This window comes from Centroberyx affinis, unplaced genomic scaffold, assembly GCF_046629955.1.
Source record: "Centroberyx affinis isolate AG114_WGS23_722 - 3 ecotype Tasmania unplaced genomic scaffold, CSIRO-AGI_Caff_v1 ptg001719l_1, whole genome shotgun sequence".
NCBI classification, from domain to species: Eukaryota; Metazoa; Chordata; class Actinopteri; order Beryciformes; family Berycidae; genus Centroberyx; species Centroberyx affinis.
In genome coordinates, this window is record NW_027280127.1 from 33,536 (window position 1) to 57,500 (window position 23,965).

At 44.0% G+C, this 23,965-nt stretch overlaps 1 protein-coding gene across 1 annotated transcript in view; it reads left to right on the top strand.

Annotated features, from left to right (window-relative positions):
- The window catches only part of shroom3 (shroom family member 3), a 46,899-nt gene extending 26,638 nt beyond the window's left edge, over window positions 1-20,261 (top strand). The window contains exons 16-24 of the mRNA XM_071528730.1: window positions 1,459-1,535; window positions 4,356-4,429; window positions 4,653-5,445; window positions 5,903-6,164; window positions 7,057-7,202; window positions 10,178-10,256; window positions 14,208-14,373; window positions 15,722-15,834; window positions 17,565-20,261. Of these exons, the coding sequence (XP_071384831.1) occupies window positions 1,459-1,535; window positions 4,356-4,429; window positions 4,653-5,445; window positions 5,903-6,164; window positions 7,057-7,202; window positions 10,178-10,256; window positions 14,208-14,373; window positions 15,722-15,834; window positions 17,565-17,942 (2,088 nt within the window). The 3' untranslated portion in view covers window positions 17,943-20,261. The remainder of the gene's footprint in view (window positions 1-1,458; window positions 1,536-4,355; window positions 4,430-4,652; window positions 5,446-5,902; window positions 6,165-7,056; window positions 7,203-10,177; window positions 10,257-14,207; window positions 14,374-15,721; window positions 15,835-17,564) is intronic.
- Window positions 20,262-23,965: the final 3,704 nt, after the last annotated feature.

Sequence of the window (23,965 nt, forward strand, 5' to 3'; positions counted from 1 at the left end):
GGGAAGGAGAGGAGGGAAAGAAGGAGAGAGAGACGGAGAGGAGAGGAGGGAAGAGGGAAGGAAGGAGGAAAGGAAGTGAGAGGAGAGGAGGGAAAGAAGGAGAGTGAGACGGAGAGGAGAGGAGGGAAGAGGGAAGGAAGGAGGAAAGGAAGTGAGAGGAGAGGAGGGAAGGAAGGAGGAAAGGAAGTGAGAGGAGAGGAGGGAAGGAAGGAGGAAGGGAAGTGAGAGGAGAGGAGGGAAAGAAGGAGAGAGGGAAGGAGAGGAGAGGAGGGAAGAGGGAAGGAAGGAGGAAAGGAAGTGAGAGGAGAGGAGGGAAAGAAGGAGAGAGGGAAGGAGAGGAGAGGAGGGAAGAGGGAAGGAAGGAGGAAAGGAAGTGAGAGGAGAGGAGGGAAAGAAGGAGAGAGGGAAGGAGAGGAGGGAAGGAAGGAGGAAAGGAAGTGAGAGGCGAGGAGGGAAAGAAGGAGAGAGGGAAGGAGAGGAGGGAAAGAAGGAGAGAGGGGAGGAGAGGAGAGGATGGAAAGGAGAGAGGGAAGGAGAGGAGAGGAGGGAGGAGGGAAGGAATGAGGAAAGGAAGTGAGAGGAGAGGAGGGAAAGAAGGAGAGAGTGAAGGGAAAGAGAGGAGAGGAGGGAAGGAAGGAGGGAGGGAAGGAGAGGAGGTGAGAGGAGGGACGGAAGGAAGGAGGCAGAGGGAGGAGAGGAGGAATATCCTGAAGAGGGAAACTAAAAATCATGATTTGCTGTCAGAGTTCATCATGAAGACCCCTGACATCAGTTTGGTGTTTGAGAGGAAAAGAGATTAAAGGCACGTCGTGTGACGAGGCCAATTCCAATTTTCAATTAAAAAATTCCAGACTTTTTCCAGACCTTGATTTGTTTTGAAGGTTTTGTCTGGTGTTCAATATGATTTACGCAGACAGACATCTTGCCCCTGCTAACTAGGTCATATCACTGTATAGATGAAGATTGTTCTTCACAGCCACAAATATCAGAATATGTGAGATGATTGGCAGGGTTCCTACACGCTTTCCATTTTAAAATTCCATATTTTTCCCAGACCCTATGTTCTTGACCGGATTTGATTTTGGTGGGTATTTGATATAATGCATGCTGACAGCGGCTGGGTAATAAGAGCGTCCCTCTATCTGAACATTATTCTTCACATCAACAAAACCTGTGGACTCAAAGTGGCTCTACAACAACATTAAAGCTAGAATGATGTGTGTATCGGACCTGAACCGCAACATTTTCCATACTTTTCCAGACATTTTTTTTTCAGATTCTCAAACTATTCAAGACCTGGAAATGATCAAATTCATTTTTAATACTTTTGCAGACTTTCCAGACCTGCGTAGGAACCCTGATCAACAGCTGGGTCTGATTTACAGCTACAGTGGCTGCTCAAAACCCAATAAAATGTTCCCAATTTGACCAAACTGTGTGTGTGTGTGTGTGTTCCAGGACGTCCCAGCAGGGAACCTGAGGCTGTTTGGTGTTTTCTCCTCTGAAGCCGGATGCTGCTCTGTGGCTGCAGACAGGTGAGAGACGCTCGGCTCGGCTCGGCTCGGCTCAGTTCAGTTCAGTTCGGCTCGGCTCGGTTCAGTGAGGAAGAGAAACTCCTCCATCAGACTGTGGCTGTACTGCTCAGCTCCCAGTGAGCAGAAAGACATCAATCAATCAGTCAATCAATCAATCAATCAAACTTTATTTATAGCACCTTTCAAACAAATCAAATGCAATTCAAAGTGCTTTACAAGTGATTCACAAAACGTTAAATGTTAAAAATGGATTTAGAGACTAATGCACACCAAAACAACCAAAAAAAAACCCCAAAAACTTAATAGAATAAGAGAATAATAAATGATGGGTAGTTAAGATAATAAAAGATAAGCAATAAAAATAACAATAAAAATAAAATTATGAAATACGACACAAAATAAATTGATTATAGTAAAACAGTAAAATGTTAATAAAATAAAATAGAATAAAATAAATAATAATGATCAACAGTGACATGTTGATAAAACAAAATAGAAAAAAATAAATAATAATGAGAATAAATAAAATAAGTATAAATACTAAAACCATAAAATTATAAAACACTACATAAAAGCCAGACTGAATAGATGGGTTGTAAAAGTAAAAAAAAAAAAAAAAAAAACAGTAGAAGCTGAAGACTTTAGTAGAAAGTCAAACCTCCACAAGCTGCAGCCTCTAACGCTTCATTTGTTTAGCGTTTCTTTTCCATTTTGGATTTTCAGATCAGATTTTTTCCTCTTGAAGAACTTGAGGAGTTGATGATGGGAACTGATCAGCCCGCCGGGTCTCTTCCATAATAGGATAACAGACAGGAACAGACTTGAACCTCAGTGTGTGTGTGTGTGTGTGTGTGTGTGTGTGTGTGTGTGTGTGTGTGTGTGTGTGTGTGTGTGTGTGTGTGTGTCTGCTATTTTAAAACTAGCCATGCCCTTATGAGTCAGTCTGCCCAGGAGTTGGCATCTTAGAGAGGAGATGGAGGGAAGGAAGGGAGGGAGGTGAGAGGAGAGGAGAGGAGGAGGGAAGGAAGGAGAGAGGGAAGATAAGGAGAGAAGGAGGTGAGAGGAGAGGAGGGAGGAGGGAAGGAAGGAGACAGGGAAGGGAAGGAGGTGAGGAGAGGAGAAGGGGGAAGGAGAGAAGGAAGTGAGAGGAGAGGAGAGAGGGAATGGAAGGAGAGAAGGAGGTGAGAGGAGAGGGGAGGGAAGGAAGGAGACGGAAGGGAAGGAGGTGAGAGGAGAGGAGGGAAGGAGAGAAGGAGGTGAGAGGAGAGGAGAGGGAAGGAAGGAGACAGGGAAGGGAAGGAAGTGAGAGGAGAGGAGAAGAGGGAAGGAGAGAAGGAGGTGAGAGGAGAGGAGAGAGGAGGGAAGGAAGGAGACAGGGAAGGGAATGAGGTGAGAGGAGAGGAGAAGAGGGAAGGAGAGAAGGAGGTGAGAGGAAAGGAGAAGAGGGAAGGAAGGGAAGGAGAGAAGGAGGTGAGAGGGAAGGGAAGGAAGGGAGGGAGGAGAGGGGAAGTGAAAAGAGGGAGGAGGAGGTGAAAGGAGGGACGATTATATTCCGCTTTCCCCATTGATTAGCATTTTGTTAGACAAAGTTTTCATAACTTTTAGCTGTTCAGTCAGAAACAGGTTTGGTTCTTTATTTTGGTTTTTAAATTGATCTTTGATTCAGTTCCACGCAGCATTAAAAAACTCTTTCTGAAACCTGCAGATATCCTGTGGAGGGGAGGAAGAGAGGAGGAGGTAGGGAGTAAGGAAGGAGGGAGGGAATGAGGGAGCATCCCTCGGCATGAAAGGAGACAAGGAGGAAGGGAAGGAGGCGAGGAGCGAAGAGGGAGAGAAATGATCGAGAGGGAGGAGAAGAGGGAAAGGAGTGGAGTATTTAGGATGGAAGGGAAGGAGGCAGAGAGTGAAGGAGAGAAGGAGGTCAAGAGAGGAGAGAGGGAGGGAAGGAGGGAGGGAGGGAGGAACTCAGTGAAGGAGAGAAAACTCCCTGGCACAGCGACAGGAAAAGTCCTCGGAGATTTATGAAGTTAAAAATGTTAAATATGCCTGGTTGAAAATGTGAAGGGTCAAAGGTCACCGCAGGAATTCTGTCTGGAGTCTGAATGTAACAGCAGCACTGACCCTGAATCAGCTGATCAGATTAAAGCAGAGACTGGAACGATCCTGCAGGCAGATCGGGACGCAGCCGAGAGACACGGGATTTAAATATGAATAAAGACATTTGGGGCTGCGTTAATATTCATAATGTAATAATAATATGTGATTTCAGCGTTGTGTCTATGCTCAGAATAAGCAGGGAGAGCGGGTCAGATGAGCGGAGGTCTTAAAGATATCTTGGCGAGGAAACAAATGCTTCCGCTAACAGTATGCTAATTAATTCATGTGGTTTAGTCCGTGGTAATTGACCAATGTTTACTCTATATATGTTTGAATGTAGCTAGACTGGTATTGAGACAGCAGACATTAAACCATTAATGTAAAAAAAATATAAAAATATTTCTGAGCATAAATATACTAAATATACTTATTTCTTGTCAATACAATATGATTATTTGTCAATATCGTGCAGCTCTAGTCCAAATGAGTTTATGAAATGAAAAATATACCAAAAATATGAAATATACTGTATGCTACATATAAACAAGTACATCTAAACATTACAAAAATATAAATATATGCATTATGAAATAGGGGCCAAATACCAATCACATCTATTGATTTTACTGAACGATATGTAACTATTTAGCAGCTGTCTGTCTGTCTGTATTATTAATCTCATACTTGTCTGTCTACCTGTCTGTCTGCCTGTCTGTCTCTCAGACCTGCAGGACGACCCGTCTCTCCTCAGCTTTACCAGATCAACCTGAACCTGGTCCAGACGGCACCTGATCAAGGTGAGGAGATGAGGACACAGACCCCTCCTTGTTTTCTCCTCCTATCAGTCTGACCCCTCCTTGTTTTCTGCTCCTACCAGTCTGACCCCTCCTATCAGTCTGACCCCTCCTTGTTTTCTCCTCCTATCAGTCTGACCCCTCCTTGTTTTCTCCTCCTATCAGTCTGACCCCTCCTTGTTTTCTCCTCCTATCAGTCTGACCCCTCCTTGTTTTCTGCTCCTAGGCCCAGGCTCCTCCCACCCTCCTGTCACTCGGAGGGAGCGTCCTAAGACTGGCGAGCGGCAGCGGGCACTGAGTGCCTCCACCCTGGCGGCGTCTGTCGGTCTGCCCTGCCCCTTCTCCCCCCCCGGTGCCCCGGGCGGCGGGGGGGGGGAGTGGCACGCCGGCGAGCGGCTGAGCCTGGCCAACCTGGACGCCATCGCCTTCCCGTGTGTCCTGCAGACTGCCGCGGGTGACGCCGATGACAGCAGTACAGGCGCCGCCACTAGCGACGTTGAAAGCGGTAGTAGGGCCGCTAGCGTCAGGCTGGAAAACCCGGAGGAGGACAGAGGCCTGGATCTCCACGTCAGACACAGCCTGAGCGACACCTACGCATCAGGAGATACTGCGAAGGATTTCTGCAGAGAGAGAGCGTTCAGTTTGGACACGGGAGAGGGGGATTGTGAGGAAAAAACCGGACCAGCATCACCAAAGACGCCATCGCCGCAGCCCCTCGTCCCGCCCGCAGCCCCGCCCGACAGGCAGGAGGACGGGGACGAGCCGCTGACTCCTCCCCCCTCCGTCCGCCAGCACCTCCCCTCGCTGCGTATCTCAGAGTCCGGCCTCTCCGACCCGATCGACCAATCACATCCCCCGGAATCCTCCGTCCGCCAATCGCAGGGGGACTTCGATGAGGTTTTCCTCCAGCATCCCGCCCCTCCGTCCGCTCCTCCACCAATCAGAGAGACGGACATCACGGAGGACTTCCCTCCTCCTCCTCCCTCCTCTCCTCCCCCTGCACTGCAGAGCGTGGGCAGGTTGGTTCTCTGCTTCTCTGAACAGTTTGGGGGAAATAAAACTCTTTGGCTGTCCAATCAGAGGCGTTCCTGTGTTTGTTTTTGATAAAACAGTGGCGAACACAGAGACGACGGTTTGACCAAAACACTCAGACTCAGTCCTGATTGGCTCCCTCACTAAAGAATGATTGAAATCCACTCATTCAGTTTAACTAAACTAAACTACATTTATCTGCAGAACATCATGAAGAACTTTATTCTGATCCAGAGTCAGAGGAGATTTGAAAACAAAATCATCGAAAATTAACAATCTGGGACCTTTAAAGGATTTTGGCTGCTTTCTTCACTAAATATTTGAAACCTTTTTGATAAAAGAGGCTCGGTCTGTAGTCTTCACTGATGTGTCTGTTGACCCTTTATTCATTTTCTTACTGCCTGCTTCTCTTTCTCCATGTCTCTGTCTGTCTGTCCCTCCTAGTTGGGAGAACCTCGACTCCCCGGTGGTTTCGGACCGGAGCCTTTCCCTCCATTCTCCTCCATCGCTCCCCTCCTCCTCCCTCTTCCCCTCCCCTCCGCCCAGCCTCCCTCTGGAGCCACAACCTCTGCCTGTCTCCTCCTCCTCCCCCGGCGGTCCGGACGCCCAGGAGGCCGAGGACAGCCTGGGGCTGGAGTACCAGCCCCTGCCCAGGAGGGAGAGGTCGTCCGAGGAGCTGAGGGTGGAGGCTCTGTCCCGGCAGCTGGTGGGTCGTTAGGCTCAGCAGTTAAAACACTGGTGGGGATTAGCTGCCAGACGCTTTCAGTGGCAGAGTTCCCACTCCTGGAAAACATGAAAGAGTCTGGGAATTTTAAAATGTTACTCTACCTAGTCCCGACTCTACCTTTGTTACTGTACCTAGTCATGACTCTACCTTTGTTACTGTTCCTAGTCCCGACTCTACCTTTGTTACTGTTGCTAGTCCCGACTCTACCTTTGTTACTGTTGCTAGTCCTGACTCTACCTTTGTTACTGTACCTAGGCCCGACTCTACCTTTGTTACTCTACCTAGTCATGACTCTACCTTTGTTACTGTACCTAGTCCTGACTCTACCTTTGTTACTGTTCCTAGTCCTGACTCTACCTTTGTTACTGTACCTAGGCCCGACTCTACCTTTGTTACTCTACCTAGTCATGACTCTACCTTTGTTACTGTACCTAGTCCTGACTCTACCTTTGTTACTGTTCCTAGTCCCGACTCTACCTTTGTTACTGTACCTAGTCATGACTCTACCTTTGTTACTCTACGTGGTCCCGACTCTACCTTTGTTACTGTTCCTAGTCCTGACTCTACCTAGTCCCAACTCTACCTTTGTTACTGTACCTAGTCTTGACTCTACCTTTATTACTGTACCTACTCCTGACTCTACCTTTGTTACTGTACCTAGTCTTGACTCTACCTTTATTACTGTACCTACTCCTGACTCTACCTTTGTTACTGTACCTAGTCATGACTCTACCTTTGTTACTGTTCGTAGTCCCGACTCTACCTTTGTTACTGTACCTAGTCCTGACTCTACCTTTGTTACTGTACCTAGTCCCGACTCTACCTTCTTTACTGTACCTAGTCCTGACTCTACCTTTGTTATTGAACCCAGGTGTTGCGGGACCGCTCTCTGGCGCCCCTCCTGGACACATGGGGGGGTAAGACTACTGTAGAGCTCATGGAGGAGATCTTCCCTAGCATCGGATTGGCTGGAAAATCGCCATGGCAAGGCAGGGACAGCAGCCATTTGGACGACAGGTAATCTAACATCATGCATTTTGCCTTTGATTGGTCTACATCGATGGCATCTTGAGTGCACTGGCCTGAAATACATGAAGGTTTTTTTCAGCAAACCAGCAAACAAATGAATTGAATTGCATCAAATGAATCAATCAAAACAGATGCAGCTGTTGTAGAAGTCTCAGTTTTACTGCTGCCTGCTGAACTACTGTTGCATTTTGGCTCCATTATCAAGAGCAATTTTCAAAAACCTTTGAAAATTGTACTATCTTTACTCAGTTTGTACTTTAGGTGTCTCACTTAATAATAATAATAATAGTACACTTATTTGTATAGCACTTTTCTAAAACCAATGTTTACAAAGTGCTTTACATACAATAAAATCCAAAGAAATAAAGAGAAAGTACCACAATTAAATAAAATAGTGTTGAATAATGAAGATACTTAAAAAACTAATAAAAATAGGAATAAAAATGTAATACAAGAGTTAAACAGATACAAATAGAAAACAGAGACACAACTAAAAACAGATGGATCTTTATATAAAAGTGTATGCTGCTTTATGCAACACAAAGATTAAAAACACAGTGTTAAGGATGGTTCCTCAGCCATCAGATGAAAACAACAGGGAAGCAGGTCATGCAGCTCAGTGGAGGATAAGAAGAACATCGAGGACCAGGACTGAACCTGGATCTTCATCATGCTTGTTGTGTTTGACGACAGCCTCCTTCTCTAATCCGGCTCTGACGCAGAAAAGAAACAATTACACAGAAGTTTACAAAACTCTGGTATAGTTTGTAGTGGGAGCGTATCTATGTTCCCAGGGTCCTATGTTCCCAAGGTCCTATGTTCCCAGGGTCCTATGTTCCCAAGGTCCTATGTTCCCAGGGTCCTAAGTTCCCAAGGTCCTATGTTCTCCAGTTCAATATTTTGTTAACATACATTAACCCTCCTATTGTGTTCGGGTCAAATTTGACCCGTTTCAAGTTAAAATATTTCATAAATATTATCCAGTTTTTTTATTGGAACAAGGCTTCAAAACAGCTATATAAACACAAAACCAATTGTTATCATTTTATTTGATTTTGAAGGTCCTAAATATCTACAAGAAACCAACCTAACCCTAACCTAACCCTAGAACTGGGGAACATTGGACCCTGGGAACATAGGAATGACTCTGTTTGTAGTTTTTAAAGTTGGAAGTGTTTTGGTTTGTTGGTGAGCGTGATGTTCAGAGAGAGGAATGTTTCCAAGGAGGAGCAGATAAACACCCGGCTGCTGACGACTCGGAGGCTTCATGATGAACCATGTGGACCTGGTTCAGATCTAACCAGGCTGGAGGGGAAACCGTCCTTTTCTCCTCATCTCTGTCCTCAGCACTTCTCTGTCACACAGGATCAGTCTGGGCTCACAGGAACGTTTGTTCCATCAGTCGTCCGGGTGCTGTGGCTCTGACCTTTGACCTCCTCACTACTGGGTGGTTGTAATGTTGGTGATGGAGGAAGTGAAGCTTATTCTTCTGCTACCTTTGTTACTGTACCTACTCCCAACTCTACCTTTGTTACTCTACCTAGTCCCGACTCTACCTTTGTTACTTTACCTAGTCCCGACTCTACCTTTGTTACTCTACCTAGTCCCGACTCTACCTTTGTTACTGTACCTAGTTCCGACTCTACCTTTGTTACTCTACCTAGTCTTGACTCTACCTAGTCCCGACTCTACCTAGTCCCGACTCTACCTTTGTTACTTTACCTAGTCTTGACTCTACCTAGTCCCGACTCTACCTTTGTTACTCTACCTAGTCTTGACTCTACCTAGTCCCGACTCTACCTAGTCCCGACTCTACCTTTGTTACTCTACCTAGTCTTGACTCTACCTAGTCCCGACTCTACCTTTGTTACTTTACCTAGTCCCGACTCTACCTTTGTTACTGTACCTAGTCTTGACTCTACCTAGTCCCGACTCTACCTTTGTTACTGTACCTAGTCTTGACTCTACCTTTGTTATTGTACCTAGTCCTGGCTGAACTAGGTACAGTCTGTTCAGATCTAAACAGGCTGGAGGGGAAACCATCCTTTGCTCCTCATCTCTGTCCTCAGCACTTCCCTTCAGACAGACAGACAGACAGACAGGCAGGCAGGCAGACAGACAGAGAGACAGACAGACAGACAGGCAGACAGACAGACAGACAGGCAGAGACAGAGAGAGACAGAGAGGCAGACAGGCAGGCAGACAGACAGAGAGACAGACAGGCATAGACAGACAGCTCTCAGGCTGCTGTCTGAACAGTTGGACAACACTGACATCTAGTGTCCTGAGCCGGTATAACAGACTTCCCAGACAGAACTTGAAGTTTATTTGAATAAGTGCTCAGACGTTTTGATGTGTGCAGAAATGAAGAGCAGACCCTCAAGAGCCGGAAAACTTCTTGTATCAAGTTCCATGATTTGATTTATTTTAAAGCTGAGCGTCGTTTCCCAGGTCGTTTGTCTCTGAGGTTTCAGGTTCATTAACTCTTTCTCTTTTTCTTTCCTTCCCTCTTTCTTTCATCTCTTAAGCCCTCGCTATCTCCCTCATAATTATTAAGAGAGGATTAAAATAGAAATCATAAGCAAATTATTAAAACATAGAAATAAATGAACAAAGATGACATTATGAGGAAAAGGGACACTGAAGAATTTGAGCGCTCCTCCCTTTCTACCATTCTTTCTTTCCTAATTTACATATTTTTCTTTCTTTCTCCTTCCTATATTGACTCACTTATTGCTTTATTTATCTACCTCTCGTAATGAAATAAAATTCATTCACTCATTTACTTCCCTTATCCTCCTTCTTCCCCTCTTTTACTTTTTAAATCTTCTGTCTTTCTTTCACTCCTTCCATCACTGTTTCTGATCTTTATCCCTTAAAGAAATGAATGAATAAAGATGAGTTGATGAGGAAATGGGATCTTGGTGAATTTTACATTTTTAAATTGCATTCTCTCCCTCCAGAATCCAAGATGGCGGCGGTGCGGAGCGAGGGATGGAGACGGATCTGGACGAGGAGGAGAGAGACCTCGACACCAGGAAGGTCAGACACACTTTACCATGTGTTGACAAAAATAATAATAATAAACTTTATTTATACAGCACTTATCAAAACACTCTTACAAAGAGCTTCACAGGCAAACAGGTGAAGGAAAAGTTAGAAATCCAACAAGAGACGGAAAAACAAAATGAGACCATGAGACAATAAAGAAAAGTAAAACTGGAGCGAGAAAACAGGAACAAACAAGCAAAGCCAAACATTAAAATACAGCAAAAATAATAAAAACATCAAAGAATTCAGAAGCCTGTGTGTGTGTTTTGAAAGAAGACACTGATTTTAGCTGGATTTCCTCGGACAAGTCTGTTCAGAAAATAATAATATAGTGTTAGAAAATCTCCTTAATCCATAATGTAGTTAAAATGGTGTAACAACAGCACAGTAGTATATAGCAGTGATTCTCAACCTTTTTCATATGAAGGACCTCTAATTTAGTCCACTTTAGAGCCATGGACCCCCATTTGATGAGATTTTGTCTCTCAGACCCAAATCTAAGAATAATTTTATTGTTAGATATGATTTTGTCCAGAATTCCCATCTGTATTGAGGGATAACAGTCAAACTAATCATTCTTCTACATTCTCTAATTGAGTTAACTTCTTGAAAATGAAATTATGCTGAAGTTTAACGGTTCATTCAACTTTCTGGGAACCCCCTCAAGGACCCCTGGTGGTCCCCGGACCCCACGTTGAGAACCACTGGTATATAGTGTATAAACAGAATTGTTTCTACTTGTGTTGTGTTTTACACCATTTTCATCATTTCAATATTGTGTACTTATAATACTTTTACTTAAAGGAATAGTTCTGTATTTTGAACCCTGGGCTGCAGTCTCCCACTCTACTGCAGTAGAAACCTCAGGGCATACGGGACAGTCTTTTTTATTTATTTTACCAGGAAGTCCCATTGAGATCAAAAATCTCTTTTACAAGAGAGACCTGGCCAAGGTAGCAGCCGTACAGAATCACCACATATTAAAAAGCAGCATATACAACATGATATACAAAGATCCACAATAAAACAGAAGAACAGCTATTCACAGTGGCCTCTCCAGAAAAACAACTACATGTCTCCATCACCACATTCTTTTATGATGCCCTTAAATTCATCAAAGGATATAAATGTGTCTAATTTTAGATCATTTTCTAGATTATTCCATGCCCAAGGTGCATAGTTGGAAAATGCAGTTTTCCCCAGATCTGTCAAAACTCATTAAAAAACAACCGCTTGGAGGAGCGGAGCTGGTTGCTACCAGTTCTGAGACAGAAGGGTACAGAGGTAAGCTGGAAGTTTACCCAGTATCGCTTTATAGATAAAAAATAAACCAATGCTGTCGTCTACGGGTGGACAGTGATGTCCAACACACCAAATCATAAAGAATGCAATGGTGAGTAAGGGACTTTGCATTTGTAATAAAACATAGAGATGCATGGTACACTGAACCAAGGCTCCGTAAGATGGAGGAGGCTGCATGCATGTACGATATGTCACCGTAATCAATCACAGACGGAAAAGTAGCTTCCACTTCGAAAACTATGATAAAAGTTGTTTTTTGCGGATCACGACGCTCACAGTATAATCGTACCGGTGTCAGTATGTTATCTTGAAAAACCACAACAGGAATAAAGCTGTTGTAAAGTGTCACCAAGACATTATGAATGGAAGCCAGTGGCACTGCAGGGGAAAAGACAGTTATCAGCATCAGAATCAGGTTTATTTTCTACTTTCTACTATTATTTTCACATACTAGGAGTTTGACTTGGTGAGGCTGCAGCAGAGCAACAGACAGACATTTAGACACACAGACAGACAAGCAGCAATCAAGGTTTACAAACTGAATTTAAATATCAAACGTCAGAGACAAGGCAAGGCAAGGCAAGCAAACTTTATTTATATAGCACATTTCATACACAAGGCAAATACAATGTGCTTCACATAAAACAGAAAAAATACATAATATGACATTAAAAACGAAAAGAAAGAAAGATGTTGAGCAGTCACTCTCACACTAGTGACACCTCTGGTCAGCCAGTATAACTGAGAGTGACTCCCTCAATTTTTCCTCTCAAAAATGAAATCAATTTATATGAGATCTTGAAGGATTCTTCGAAGGATTCTTCAAAGGAGCCTAGAGTCTTTCCAGTGGTCTTACCCTATAGGCAGGCCCCACAGCCCCTATAGGACCCAATTTTCTAGTCTAATAATATTGTGTGATCAACAGTGTCAAATGCAGCACTAAGATCCAGAAGTACAAGGACAGAAAGCTTGCCTGAGTCTGTGTTTATACGAAGATCATTCACAATAATGAATAATAATGATCTAATAAGGGCCGTCTCAGTGCTATGATGGGGTCTAAATCCGGATTGGAAATGGTCAAAGACAAAGAAGAAAGAGAGAAGAGATTCCTGAAAATATTGACAGTGTGTACAGTAAGTGTGACTGAGTGGCTCCTCCAGGGGCTTTTTACAGCCTCAGTAGTAAGATGCATTTAGTGTCTGACCAAAGTACCAAAAAAGTACCAAATATGAATAGTGATGTTTTGAAAAATTGAGTCAACATCTGCTGATCAAGGCTTATTCTGATGTTTCATATGAGAGAGCAGAGTCTGACTCCCAGCAGCCTCCACAAAATTCAACTTTGTGGTTCAGGGTCAGAATAAAATGCCCATGAAATTCAAAATAAAGGGCAATAAACATAGAGTAGATTTCACCCTGTTGGCATGTTTTTTTTATTGAGCTGTCAAATATCGTGGTTTTGCCTGCCGCCCCCCCCCCCCCCCCCCCCCCCCCCCCCACCCCCCGGCTGCTGTAGTGGATTCATCAGCCTCTGACCGGGGGAATCTTCTTCCCAAGTGCATTCTGGGTGAGGAGAACGAATCAATTTTTGATCAGAAAACAAGCGAGTACACAGCCTGCAGCGGTAGAAGCAAATACAACCACACACACACACACACACACACACACACACACACACACACACAAACCACTGCACCAACAAAACAACAACCAGTGTAGTAAAAAACTGAAGATTGCCTCCAGAAAGCAGCAGCGTGCCTCTAAAGACCAGGAGCCGGATTCACCAATGTGTTCTTAAGATAGATCTTAAGAAATGACATAAGAGGAAATTTTAGGAAGTTCTTAAGAAGGCTCTTAAGTGCAATTCCTCAATATTTTCTTAGTAACAGTCTCATTTCTTACAAATTTCTTTAATTTTCCAACTTAAGAACTTCTCAAAATAGGGCCTGAATTAATTCTGGTTAATAAACTTTAGGCTTACTGCCATTGAGGCTAGGAGACAAGGCTAGGAGGCTAGGAGACAAGGCTAGGAGGCTAGGAGACAAGGCTAGGAGGCAACCCAAAGTGCTTCCATCTACAAAACAATTGGGGAAAAACCTATTTAGAGCAACTAGAGCAAAGATTTAAACATTGGTTGCTGTTGGTAACTGTAAAATTTGCAGCTTATTTCCAACAGACATGAGACAGAGGCCTACCTGGCCCTACACCAAATAAAGCTTTACAATAAATGTTCATCTTAATGTTAGGTGTAGGGGAACCTATGAAGACTTTGAACTATAACCTACTTGTCTAAAATGTGTTTAAATATATGATATTAGAGGCTTACCTTTTCACTGTAGGAGTGTTAAGACAGGTGAAGGGCCGTCTGAAAGTTAAGACAAAAATCAACAACAAATTTGAGAACTTTCATTTCAAGAATACCATTTATTCCTAAGTTTTTTCTTAGGAAGAAACATAAGAAGAAAGTTAAGAAAATATATAAGAACTGTTTTTGAGAATAGCATTTTTTCCTAGATTTTTTTTCTTAAGAGGGTTTTGTGAATCCGGCCCCAGATCGACCCTCTGAAACAACAGAGAGCGTCTGGCGCTCCGGGCTGAGAGACTCGGTCTTGGTCTAATCCCGGTTCTCCTCTGGCTCCAGGCGGAGCTGTGCGAGGCGCTGAGGCGGAGCGTGGCGGCTCTGCGGCGGGAGAAGGAGGCTCTGGAGGAGGAGCAGAGGCGCCACGGCACCCTGGGGTGCAGCATGGACGCCCTGGTGCAGGAGCGCTGCAAGGCCAACGAGAAGGACAAGTACCGCATGTTCATAGGTGGGAACTTCTCACACACGTGATCCCACAACTCTAAAACACATGTGGTTCTCAACATGGGGTCCGGGGACCACCAGGGGTCCTTGAGGGGGTTCCAGCGGGTCCCCAGCAAACTGATGAATTGCTAAACTTCAACATTATTTCATTTACAAGAAGTTAACACAATTAGAGAATGTAGAAGAATGACTGTTCTGATCATAGTTTCTCTGTTATCTCTCTACCTACAACACAGACAGTCATGGAGTTCTGGACAAAATCAAATCTGACAATAAAAATATTCTCAGATTTGGGTCCAAGAGACAAAATCTCATCAAATGGGGGTCCATGGCTCTAATGTGGACTAAATTAGGGTCCTTGATATGAAAAAGGTTGAGAATCACTGATCTACACTCACCGGTCACTTTATTAGGAACACCCCTCTAGTACCGGCTGGTCATCTGTTGCTATAGCAACATTTATGATAGAGCCAACACCCTGTGTGTTCAGATGCTGCTGCCCTCCACTGCTGCTGTACAGACTGTTACTGGAGCGTCTGTCTTTCTGTTAGCTTGAGCCAGTCTGTCCGTTCTGCTCTGACCTCTGACCTCTGACCTCTGACCTCTCTCATTAACAAGCTGTTTTCTCTGTCAGCTCTACAGACTGCAGAGTGAACATGTTTGTGATGCTGAACCAACAGTCAGAGTCTCAGTCTCTTAGATCACACATCTAAGCTGATCTAATGTAAACTAAACCCCTTCACCCCGTCTGCTGCTTTATGTGTTGAGTTGCTGCCACACGATTGGCTGTTTGGAGCAGCAGGCTGTTTGTGTTAACGAGCAGGTGTACCTAATAAAGTTGCCAGTGAGTGTATATCTTTAAATACATATATATATATACATCAAATATTCAGTTTCATCAAGTCTGCTGCAGCTTTAATGACTTCAGCTGCAGCAGACTGTTGGTGGGTGGTCGGTGGTTCACTGCTCAGAAACGTCTATGAATTATTGTTAATTGCATTATATTAATAGTAAATATAATAACTAATACAACGCACATTTTGCACATCCTGCATATATGCTGTAAATGTTTTCTCCATATTCTTATATTTTTCTAATTAGTTATAGTTACCAGGAATAGTTATATCTTGCATAGATCTTTTTCTCATTTATTTTCATACTGCTTATATTTCAGATTTTTTCCAAATGTATTTCATATTTGTCTCAGTATGCGGTCTGTTGGCTGTTGGTTGTCTGTTACCTGTCTGTTAGCTGTCTGTTGGCTGTCTGTTGGCTGTCTGTTGGTTGTCTGTTACCTGTCTGTTAGCTGTCTGTTACCTGTCTCACCTCTACCTGTCTGTGGTACCTTGCAGGAGACCTGGAGAAGATCGTGAACCTGCTGCTGTCGCTCTGCAGCCGGCTGTCCAGGATCAACAAGACTCTGCTGAGTCTGCAGACACACACACAGGAGGAGGAGGAGGAGAGGGTACCTGTCTGTCTGTTTACCTGTCTGTCTGTTTACCTGTCTGTCTGTCTGTCTGTCTACCTGTCTGTCTGTCTGTCTGTCTGTCTGTCTGTCTGTCTGTCTGTCTGTCTGTCTGTCTACCTGTCTCTCTGTCTGCCTGTCTGTCTGTCTACCTGTCTGTCTGTCTGTCTGTCTGTCTGTCTACCTGTCTGTCTGTCTGTCTGTCTGTCTGTCTCTACTGTCTGTCTGTCTGTCTGTCTGTCTGTCTACCTGTCTGTCTACCTGTCTACCTGTCTGTCTGTCTGTCTGTCTGTCTGTCTGTCTACCTGTCTGTCTGTCTGTCTGTCTGTCTGTCTGTCTGTCTACCTGTCTGTCTGTTTACCTGTCTGTCTGTCTGTCTGTCTGTCTGTCTGTCTACCTGTCTGTCTGTTTACCTGTCTGTCTGTCTGTCTGTCTGTCTGTCTACCTGTCTACCTGTCTGTCTGTCTGTCTGTGTGTCTGTCTGTCTGTATATTATTAGACAGCTTTGTTGAATACTCAGTTCTGATTGGCAATGAAGGCGTTCAGAGGTTTGTTATGTCTGGATAACAGACTGATGTCTCTCATCAGATCGTCTCACTCAGCTCCATGTTGTTGGTCTATAATCAGATGAAGTGTCGCCGCCTGGTGGCAGAAACACGTCACTGCAGGCTGGACTGTTCGGCAGGAGCCTGTAAATGACTTTCGCTTTGGAATAAAATCACTTTTAGTCGATATTTGGAGTCACATAATTTTATGTGTTTTTATCTGAGCAGCTGTTTCATCAGCTGGACGATGCACAGAGAGACAGACGGTCATTACTGCAAAATAAGCAACTGACACAAGACCCACAGACACAAGACATGAAGCTGTTTTCTCTCTCTAACCTTCCTGTTCTCCCTTACCCATCTCTCTCTCTCCCTCCCTCCCCGTCTCTCTCTATCCCTCCCCATCTCTCTTTCCCTCCCTCCCCATCTCTCCCTCCCTCCCTCATCTCTCTCTCTCTCCCTCCCTCCCTCCCCGTCTCTCTCCATCCCTTCCCATCTCTTTCCCTCCCTCCCCCATCTCTCTCTCCCTCCCTCTCCCGTCTCTCTCCCTCCCTCCCTCCCTCCCTCCCCCATCTCTCTCCCTCCCCCATCTCTCTCTCTCCCTCCCTCCCTCTCCCGTCTCTCTCCCTCCCTCCCCCTCCTCCCTCCCTCCCCCTACTCCCTCCCCGTCTCTCTCTCTCCCTCCCTCGTCTCTCTCCATCCCTTCCCATCTCTTTCCCTCCCTCCCCCATCTCTCTCTCCCTCCCTCCCTCTCCCGTCTCTCTCCCTCCCTCCCTCCCTCCCTCCCCCATCTCTCTCCCTCCCCATCTCTCTCTCCTCCCTCCCTCCCTCCCCCATCTCTCTCTCCCTTCCTCCCTCCCTCCCCTACTCCCTCCCATCTCTCTCTCTCCCTCCCTCGTCTCTCTCCATCCCTCCCCATCTCTTTCCCTCCCTCCCCATCTCTCTCTCCCTCCCTCGTCTCTCTCCATCCCTCCCCATCTCTTTCCCCTCCCTCCCCATCTCTCTCTCCCTCCCTCCCTCTCCCGTCTCTCTCCCTCCCTCCCTCCCTCCCTCCCTCCCTCATCTCTCGCCCTCCCTCCCTCTCCCATCTCTCTCTCTCCTCCCTCCCTCCCCTCCCCCCCCCCCCCCCCCATCCTCTCAGTGCTTCAGATAAAGGATCTGAACTGACATGTTGTTTTCTGTCAGGACTCTCTCCATCAGAAGCGCTCTCAGCTCCTCAGTCAGACCGAAGACGCTCGGGAGCTGAAGGAGAACCTGGAGCGGCGTCAGCGGGTGGTTCAGGGCGTCCTGTCCGGCCGCCTCACCGCGCCGCAGCTCCGCGACTACCGCCGCCTCGTCGCCGCCAAACCCTCGCTTCTGATTCGCCGGCGGCACCTGGACGACCTCATAAAGCGGGGGGAGGAGCAGCTGGCGCGATTGGCCGAGAGCCTGCCGCCGGAGGCCCGCGGCCGGCCGAGGGCGTGTCCGTCGCCGCAGAGCCCCGCCCCCTGCCCCGCCCCCTGTCCGTTTCCGTCGCCGGGCCACGCCCACTCGGCCCGCTCCACCACCGTGACGTCGTTGTGACGTGACGGACGCCGCTGCGGGCGGCAGGAAGGGACACGAGGGGCTAAGTGAAGACCTGGAGGAAGAAGACAGGAGGAGCTTCACATGAAGGAAGAGCTGGAGTCACAGTGACAAAGCTCTGGGACTCAGACATGAAGGAAAACCTTTAATGTGCCTCAATCTATTTATGCTTGTTCTGTTGGTTACTCTGAGAAATATTCAATACCTCCGTTCAGACCGTGGAGCGACTCAGACCGGCTTTGAAGAACTGTCAGGGGGTTTCCAGACTGCAGCCACAGGGGAACCCACGAGGTTCCTCGAGGAACCCCGCAAGGTTCCTTGAGGAACCCCTTATCACAGGGCTCATGAGCCCTGACGGTACTTCCAGGAACCTCAAACATGTGGGGGTCCTTCAAGGAACCCCTTAGGGATATAATGAGGAACCCCAAGGTGCTTACTGGCTCCATTTGGATCTTAGAAAACCTTGGTTCAGTTTTTAAAGTGGACTGAACCAACCGGGTTCAGTTTCCCACAATGCTGCTGGCTGGTGAAAACCTTGTATCTCCCAAAGAAAGTAGACTTTCCAAGAGTTCGCGAAATCTAGTCTTACTTTCAGAATGACTCCCGTTCCTGTCGGATGGGTTCCGTGTGACAACAAATCAACATCAAAACCGGAGGTACGAAGTTTTTATTCTGCCGCAGCAAAAGCATCGTGATCCTCAGATCATCCTGACTCTTTACATCATTTTTTGCCGATCATGACCCGAGATACTGAGGGGAATCTGCCCAGAAGAAGGTTCTGTTGACATGTTATTATATCACACTATACTGTAACTATACTGGAACACTACTACTGCCATTACTGTTTGTATTTCTCAAGCTTGTAGCACTTTCAGCAGTTTGACTACTGATGACAGCAGACTGTCCACTGAGTGATAAAACACCTTCTGCTCTTCAAAGGTTCTTAGTGATAAAACGTTTGATGCGGACGAGGTAAACGTTCACACTCCAAAGATATTCGGCTGTACATTTTTCCAAACGTCAAGTTGGTTACGTTTGCGATAGAAGGTTCTTGTTCTGCACAACAACTGGGCAACAGAGCTCTGCAATAGAGAATATATCAAATGTTCACTCGGTGTGAGAAGTCTTCAAGGTTCAAACATCTTTGTCACTGACATTTTTAATCCTTGTTTAACCAGTCAGAGGGACCTGTAAAATATTAAGTTAAGTAAAAATATTGTTGATTTTAAACCAAAAATAAGTTGGAATTTCAAAATGTTCTAGCTTTAAGTATTTTGTCAATCTTTCTCTTTGCGGACTTTGTTTCAGTCATTCAGTGTTTTTTAAAAACACAACTTATTTTTGGTTTAAACATTTTTTATTTATGTATTTGGTCAACGGTATTTTTACTTAATATTTTAGAGGTGTAGAACTGATTGTTTTGCTCTAAACTCATAATTATTTTGTTCATCATGGTTTTGGTTCTTGATTTTAACTTACAATGACTACTTTTTGGTTACAATAATTTTTGTTTCATTTACAACTTTTTTATTTTTCAACTCAAACATATTGGCCCTGATTTGAACCCGTACTCACTCACCTGGGATCCTTTCAGTTAGCACAGATCACATTATGGAACAAAACGTCATTTTCTTTTACTGCCATTGTTCCTGGTTTACACTGCTGTCCTATGCTTTCCTCAATGTCACCATGTTCATCATTCATTCATTCATTCATTCATTCAGCAGTTGCCATTTTGCTTCCCTGCCACTAAGCATTCAGTGCAATTCATTTGGGGACTCAAAATGGCTCGTCAGTGAAACCCATCACTTCTAAAGATGTAATAGTGAATGTTAGCAGAGCCACCAGCACATGCAGTTTGGTTTGTTGAGCACAAGGTGAAAAACGCCACTGAAGAAACACAAAAACCCACAAAAACGTTTGCAAACTGAAACTGTTCTGGGATCAGGTGTTCCTGGCCCCGGGGGGTTCGCTGCTGATCTTGTGTTGGTCGATTTTATTCCATCCAGGAAACGAATACCGACGACTTCTATCGCTCTGTTTTCATGTGCGGTGACATCACACTCCACACACACACACACACACACACACACACACTGCAGCACACACACAGCTTGCCTCGTGAATCCTCACCATTGAAGGTGTTTTGTTTGGTGTTGATTTTGGTTTGTTTTTGTTTATGGCTTTTTTTTTCAGAGGCACAACAGAATTTCTCATATGTATTTTGGTGGTTGACTATTTTGATTTGTTTCTGAATTAAATTCAACGTTTGCTTTATGAGAGGAAGACGATTGGAAAACAGCTCCTCGTTTTGCAAAATAAATCTATTTTTCAAATGCGATCGTGCTTTGTATGAGTCTGTTCTTATTAGGCGTCGCCTCTTATAGATGAACATGCTGCACTGTTGATGCACTGAACTCCACACACACTCTCTACACACACACACACACACACACACACACAAAGTCATGTGTTGTTATGCCTGCAAGGACTCGCTATTGATTTCTTTCATTTCAAGTCAAGTCAGTCAGATTTATTGTGATTCAGCCACACAGCTCAGTATCCAGAGGAGCCACATCGCTCCTTCAGGACCACAGTACAGGACAACACAATACACAACACTACAGTGCGGTGGACATGACAATGTGAACATGATATAATAATCACTAATTAGCCATGTGCTTGGACAGATGGACAGATAAAGAAAGATAAATTTGCCTCAGAGTAGATTAATTTCATTATAATTATTATTTGGAATGTTTAACTTATCTTTCTAACTGCAGGGACAGTGTGTGTTTTCGGATTGTTTTCGGGATAACGGGCTGTCGGACAGATGGGCTTTCGGTCCAATGGGACATTTTTCGGACTATTGGGGTTTTGGAATAATGGGTCAGAACAATGGCATGGCACTAAGAAGGGCATAGCCGTCAGTGCTGAAAAAAAAAAGTTTAAATCAAAAATCGAATTGAATCGTGACCTTAAAATCGAAAGTCAAATCAAATCGTGGATTTGGAGAATCGTGACACCCCTAATCATTATATATATATATATATATATATACATATGTAGTATAATATATAATATATTATCTAATGTAATATATAAATATTATATATATTTGACAGAATATTGCAACTGCAATTTAAACTGTGATTCAGATCATCACAAGTTGTTCTTGTCATACATTTTTTTAGAACTTTTAAATTGTTTAAAGAAAAGTGATTTAGTTAAAAAACAAAATAGATGTGAATGTGCAGATTTACTGAGTTTGAGTCTGATAAAAGGTTTTGATTGATGGACCAAAGATCACCTGCAGCTCTAAAACTCCTCGTTCACAAACTGCAGCCTCTGAGATGTGGAAATGGCAGAAGTTCATACTGCGATTTCAGTTTCTTTTGGACTAATTGCTCGGCTCTAATTCCAACAGTGAAACAACTAACTGAAGATGCAGAACACTCACTCAGCTCAACGAAGACAGAAAGCAGGTCATCAAAGCCTGAGAGACCCGAGAGCCAGCGTCTGTCTACCTGTTGGAGCCCCGGAGGGAAAATAACTCTTCCACCTGCTGCCACCTGCTAACATCATTACTCTTAACTAGGGCTGAATAATTAATCAAAATTTTATCGAAATCGCAACATGGCCTACTGCAATTTTCAAATCGCAGGAGGCGCAATATTTGTTAAAGGTGAAATGTGTCAAAATATCATTTTAAAGTAAATATTGTGGTGCAGCAGAGATGTCCTGGCCTACACATCATATTCTACAGACTGAAGAAAACATCTTTGTTTGGTACAGATCCCCACAAAAATCACACCATTATCATTTTAATACGTTTTCCAATGAAAATGAGAATAATGATGTAAAAATTCCCTCTAATATCGCAAATCATATCGCAATTGCAATATCAGTCAAAATAATCGCAATTAGATATTTTTTCAAAATCGTTCAGCCCTACTCTTAACGTCTCATTACTGAGGACAACCTGGGCAAAATAGGGTATCAAAGTACTTAATCAATTATTTCTGACTACTAAGAGACAATCACAGCTACTTTACCAGAGGCAGCTCGACAGACTTCAGACCTTTTCGAGTCAACAGCCTAACGGGCAAAAACACATTTCTCTACAGTGCAGCAGTACAGTGGAATAATCTGCCCACTAATCTGAAATTGAGTGTTTCACAGAGCATGTTTAGTTTAGTTTAGTTTAGTTTAGTTTAGTTTAGTTTAGTTTATTTGCACAATTGAAAAAAAAAAGAAAAGTCAGACAGAGAAAAAATAGAAATAAAGTTACATGTGCAGGTGAGGTAGAAACCCACTGCGGGCTTATCTAAAAACCTCACCTAAAGTTTAAAGTGGCCGTAAAGAAATGGTTACAAAATACCATGTAGCATATTCAACTTTAATTCTAACTTTTTATGACCAAGAAAACATGAGCATGTTGACAGAGCTGCCCCGCCGCCTGCTATTTATTTATGTGTTGATACTGTCTTCACTTGCTGTCTTGTTTTGCTTTTATCTTGTGGTGTTAAGTGTTATACTGGAGGACCGCAATGGAAATAATAATAAATAATGGGCTTTATTGTGTTTTCATCCTCTGTGATTTTGACTGCAGTGCAGTGTTATATGTGTTTAATCATCAAATAAATTCATTCATTCATACCACCGCTACCAATCAAATTCTCTATGGAGAAAGTGAATGGGACTTGAACTCCTGCACCAAACTCGTTTCGGAGACTGAAACTCGGTGCGGAAACTCGGAAACTGAAGTAAAAAAAAAATAAAAAATAAAAAATAAATAACGAAGTGAGTTAAGATGACTCCCAGCGCCGCCACTACAAGCTCGCCTTCCAGGCCACAGGCGCCGCCAACACGCAGGTAAGTGGAATAATAACCGGCAGAAGGAGCCCGTACGGACCCGGTACGGACTGTTCATGTGTTCATGTGCAGCAGTTGCATCTTTTTAGGGACCAACTCGTTTGAGCTCGCCATATTTTTTTTTTCTAATTCTCCCTTCTGAGGAGAAGCTGTCACATGACGCGCGATTATGATCACTTCTAAATAGTTAGTCTTTTTTTGACAGGTTATTTATTTGATTATTTATTAGGTGTCCATTATCAGGAATTAATGGACACCCTGCAGCCAATCAGAATCGAGTATTCACCCAGACCATGGTATAATTCCTGATAATGGACACCTCGTCTGGCTTTATCCCTTAAAGAGTAACTAAACCCCACCCAAATCTGTGGTGAAGCCCGACACCTACTGGTGAAAAGTAGGGTACTGAACCATCTGCTATTGGCTGGTCTTTGAGCCAGGTGATGTCACCCTCTATAGAGTACAACAGGTGGTGACATCACCTGGCACAAAGACCAGCCAATAGCAGAAGGCCAGTGCAGTACCCTACTTTTCACCTTAAGGTGTCAGGCTTCACCAAAGATTTGGGTTTGGGGTTTAGTTACTCTTTAACCAGCTGAGGAGATTTACTCTGAACTTCATGTTGAGCATTTTCCATGTCTGCGTTCACACTGCGAGTCTAAATGCACAATTCTGATTTGATTTGATTTTTGCCAATGTTAGTATAGCTGCAGTTTAATTATATAAGTTTGTTGTTTTGATCAGCTGAAGAAGAAAAGCGTGGATGAGATGTGTCAACTCATCAGTGAGTGGACAAGAGGCAAAGACGCTACATTTAATTCTTTCAAATGGATTTTAAATGCATATAGTGCCGATAACAACTGTTAACAATAATACAAATAATAAAAATAATAATAATTACTTTCACACTAGTGCAATAATTACATTTATTTATTCTAGTGCAATAAGTAGACTTATTCTAGTGCAAAATTAGGCTACATTGTATTTATTTATTTTACTTATTATTTTAGAACCTGTGTTGTTGGCTGTGGATGTTTGTTTGCTGAGGTTGTTTTGTTTTGTTTCTGTTTTGTTTCTCTGTGTCTTTTAATTGCACTGATCAGGAGTAGCGTTCCTAATTTCGTTGTATTCTGTACAATGATTGTATG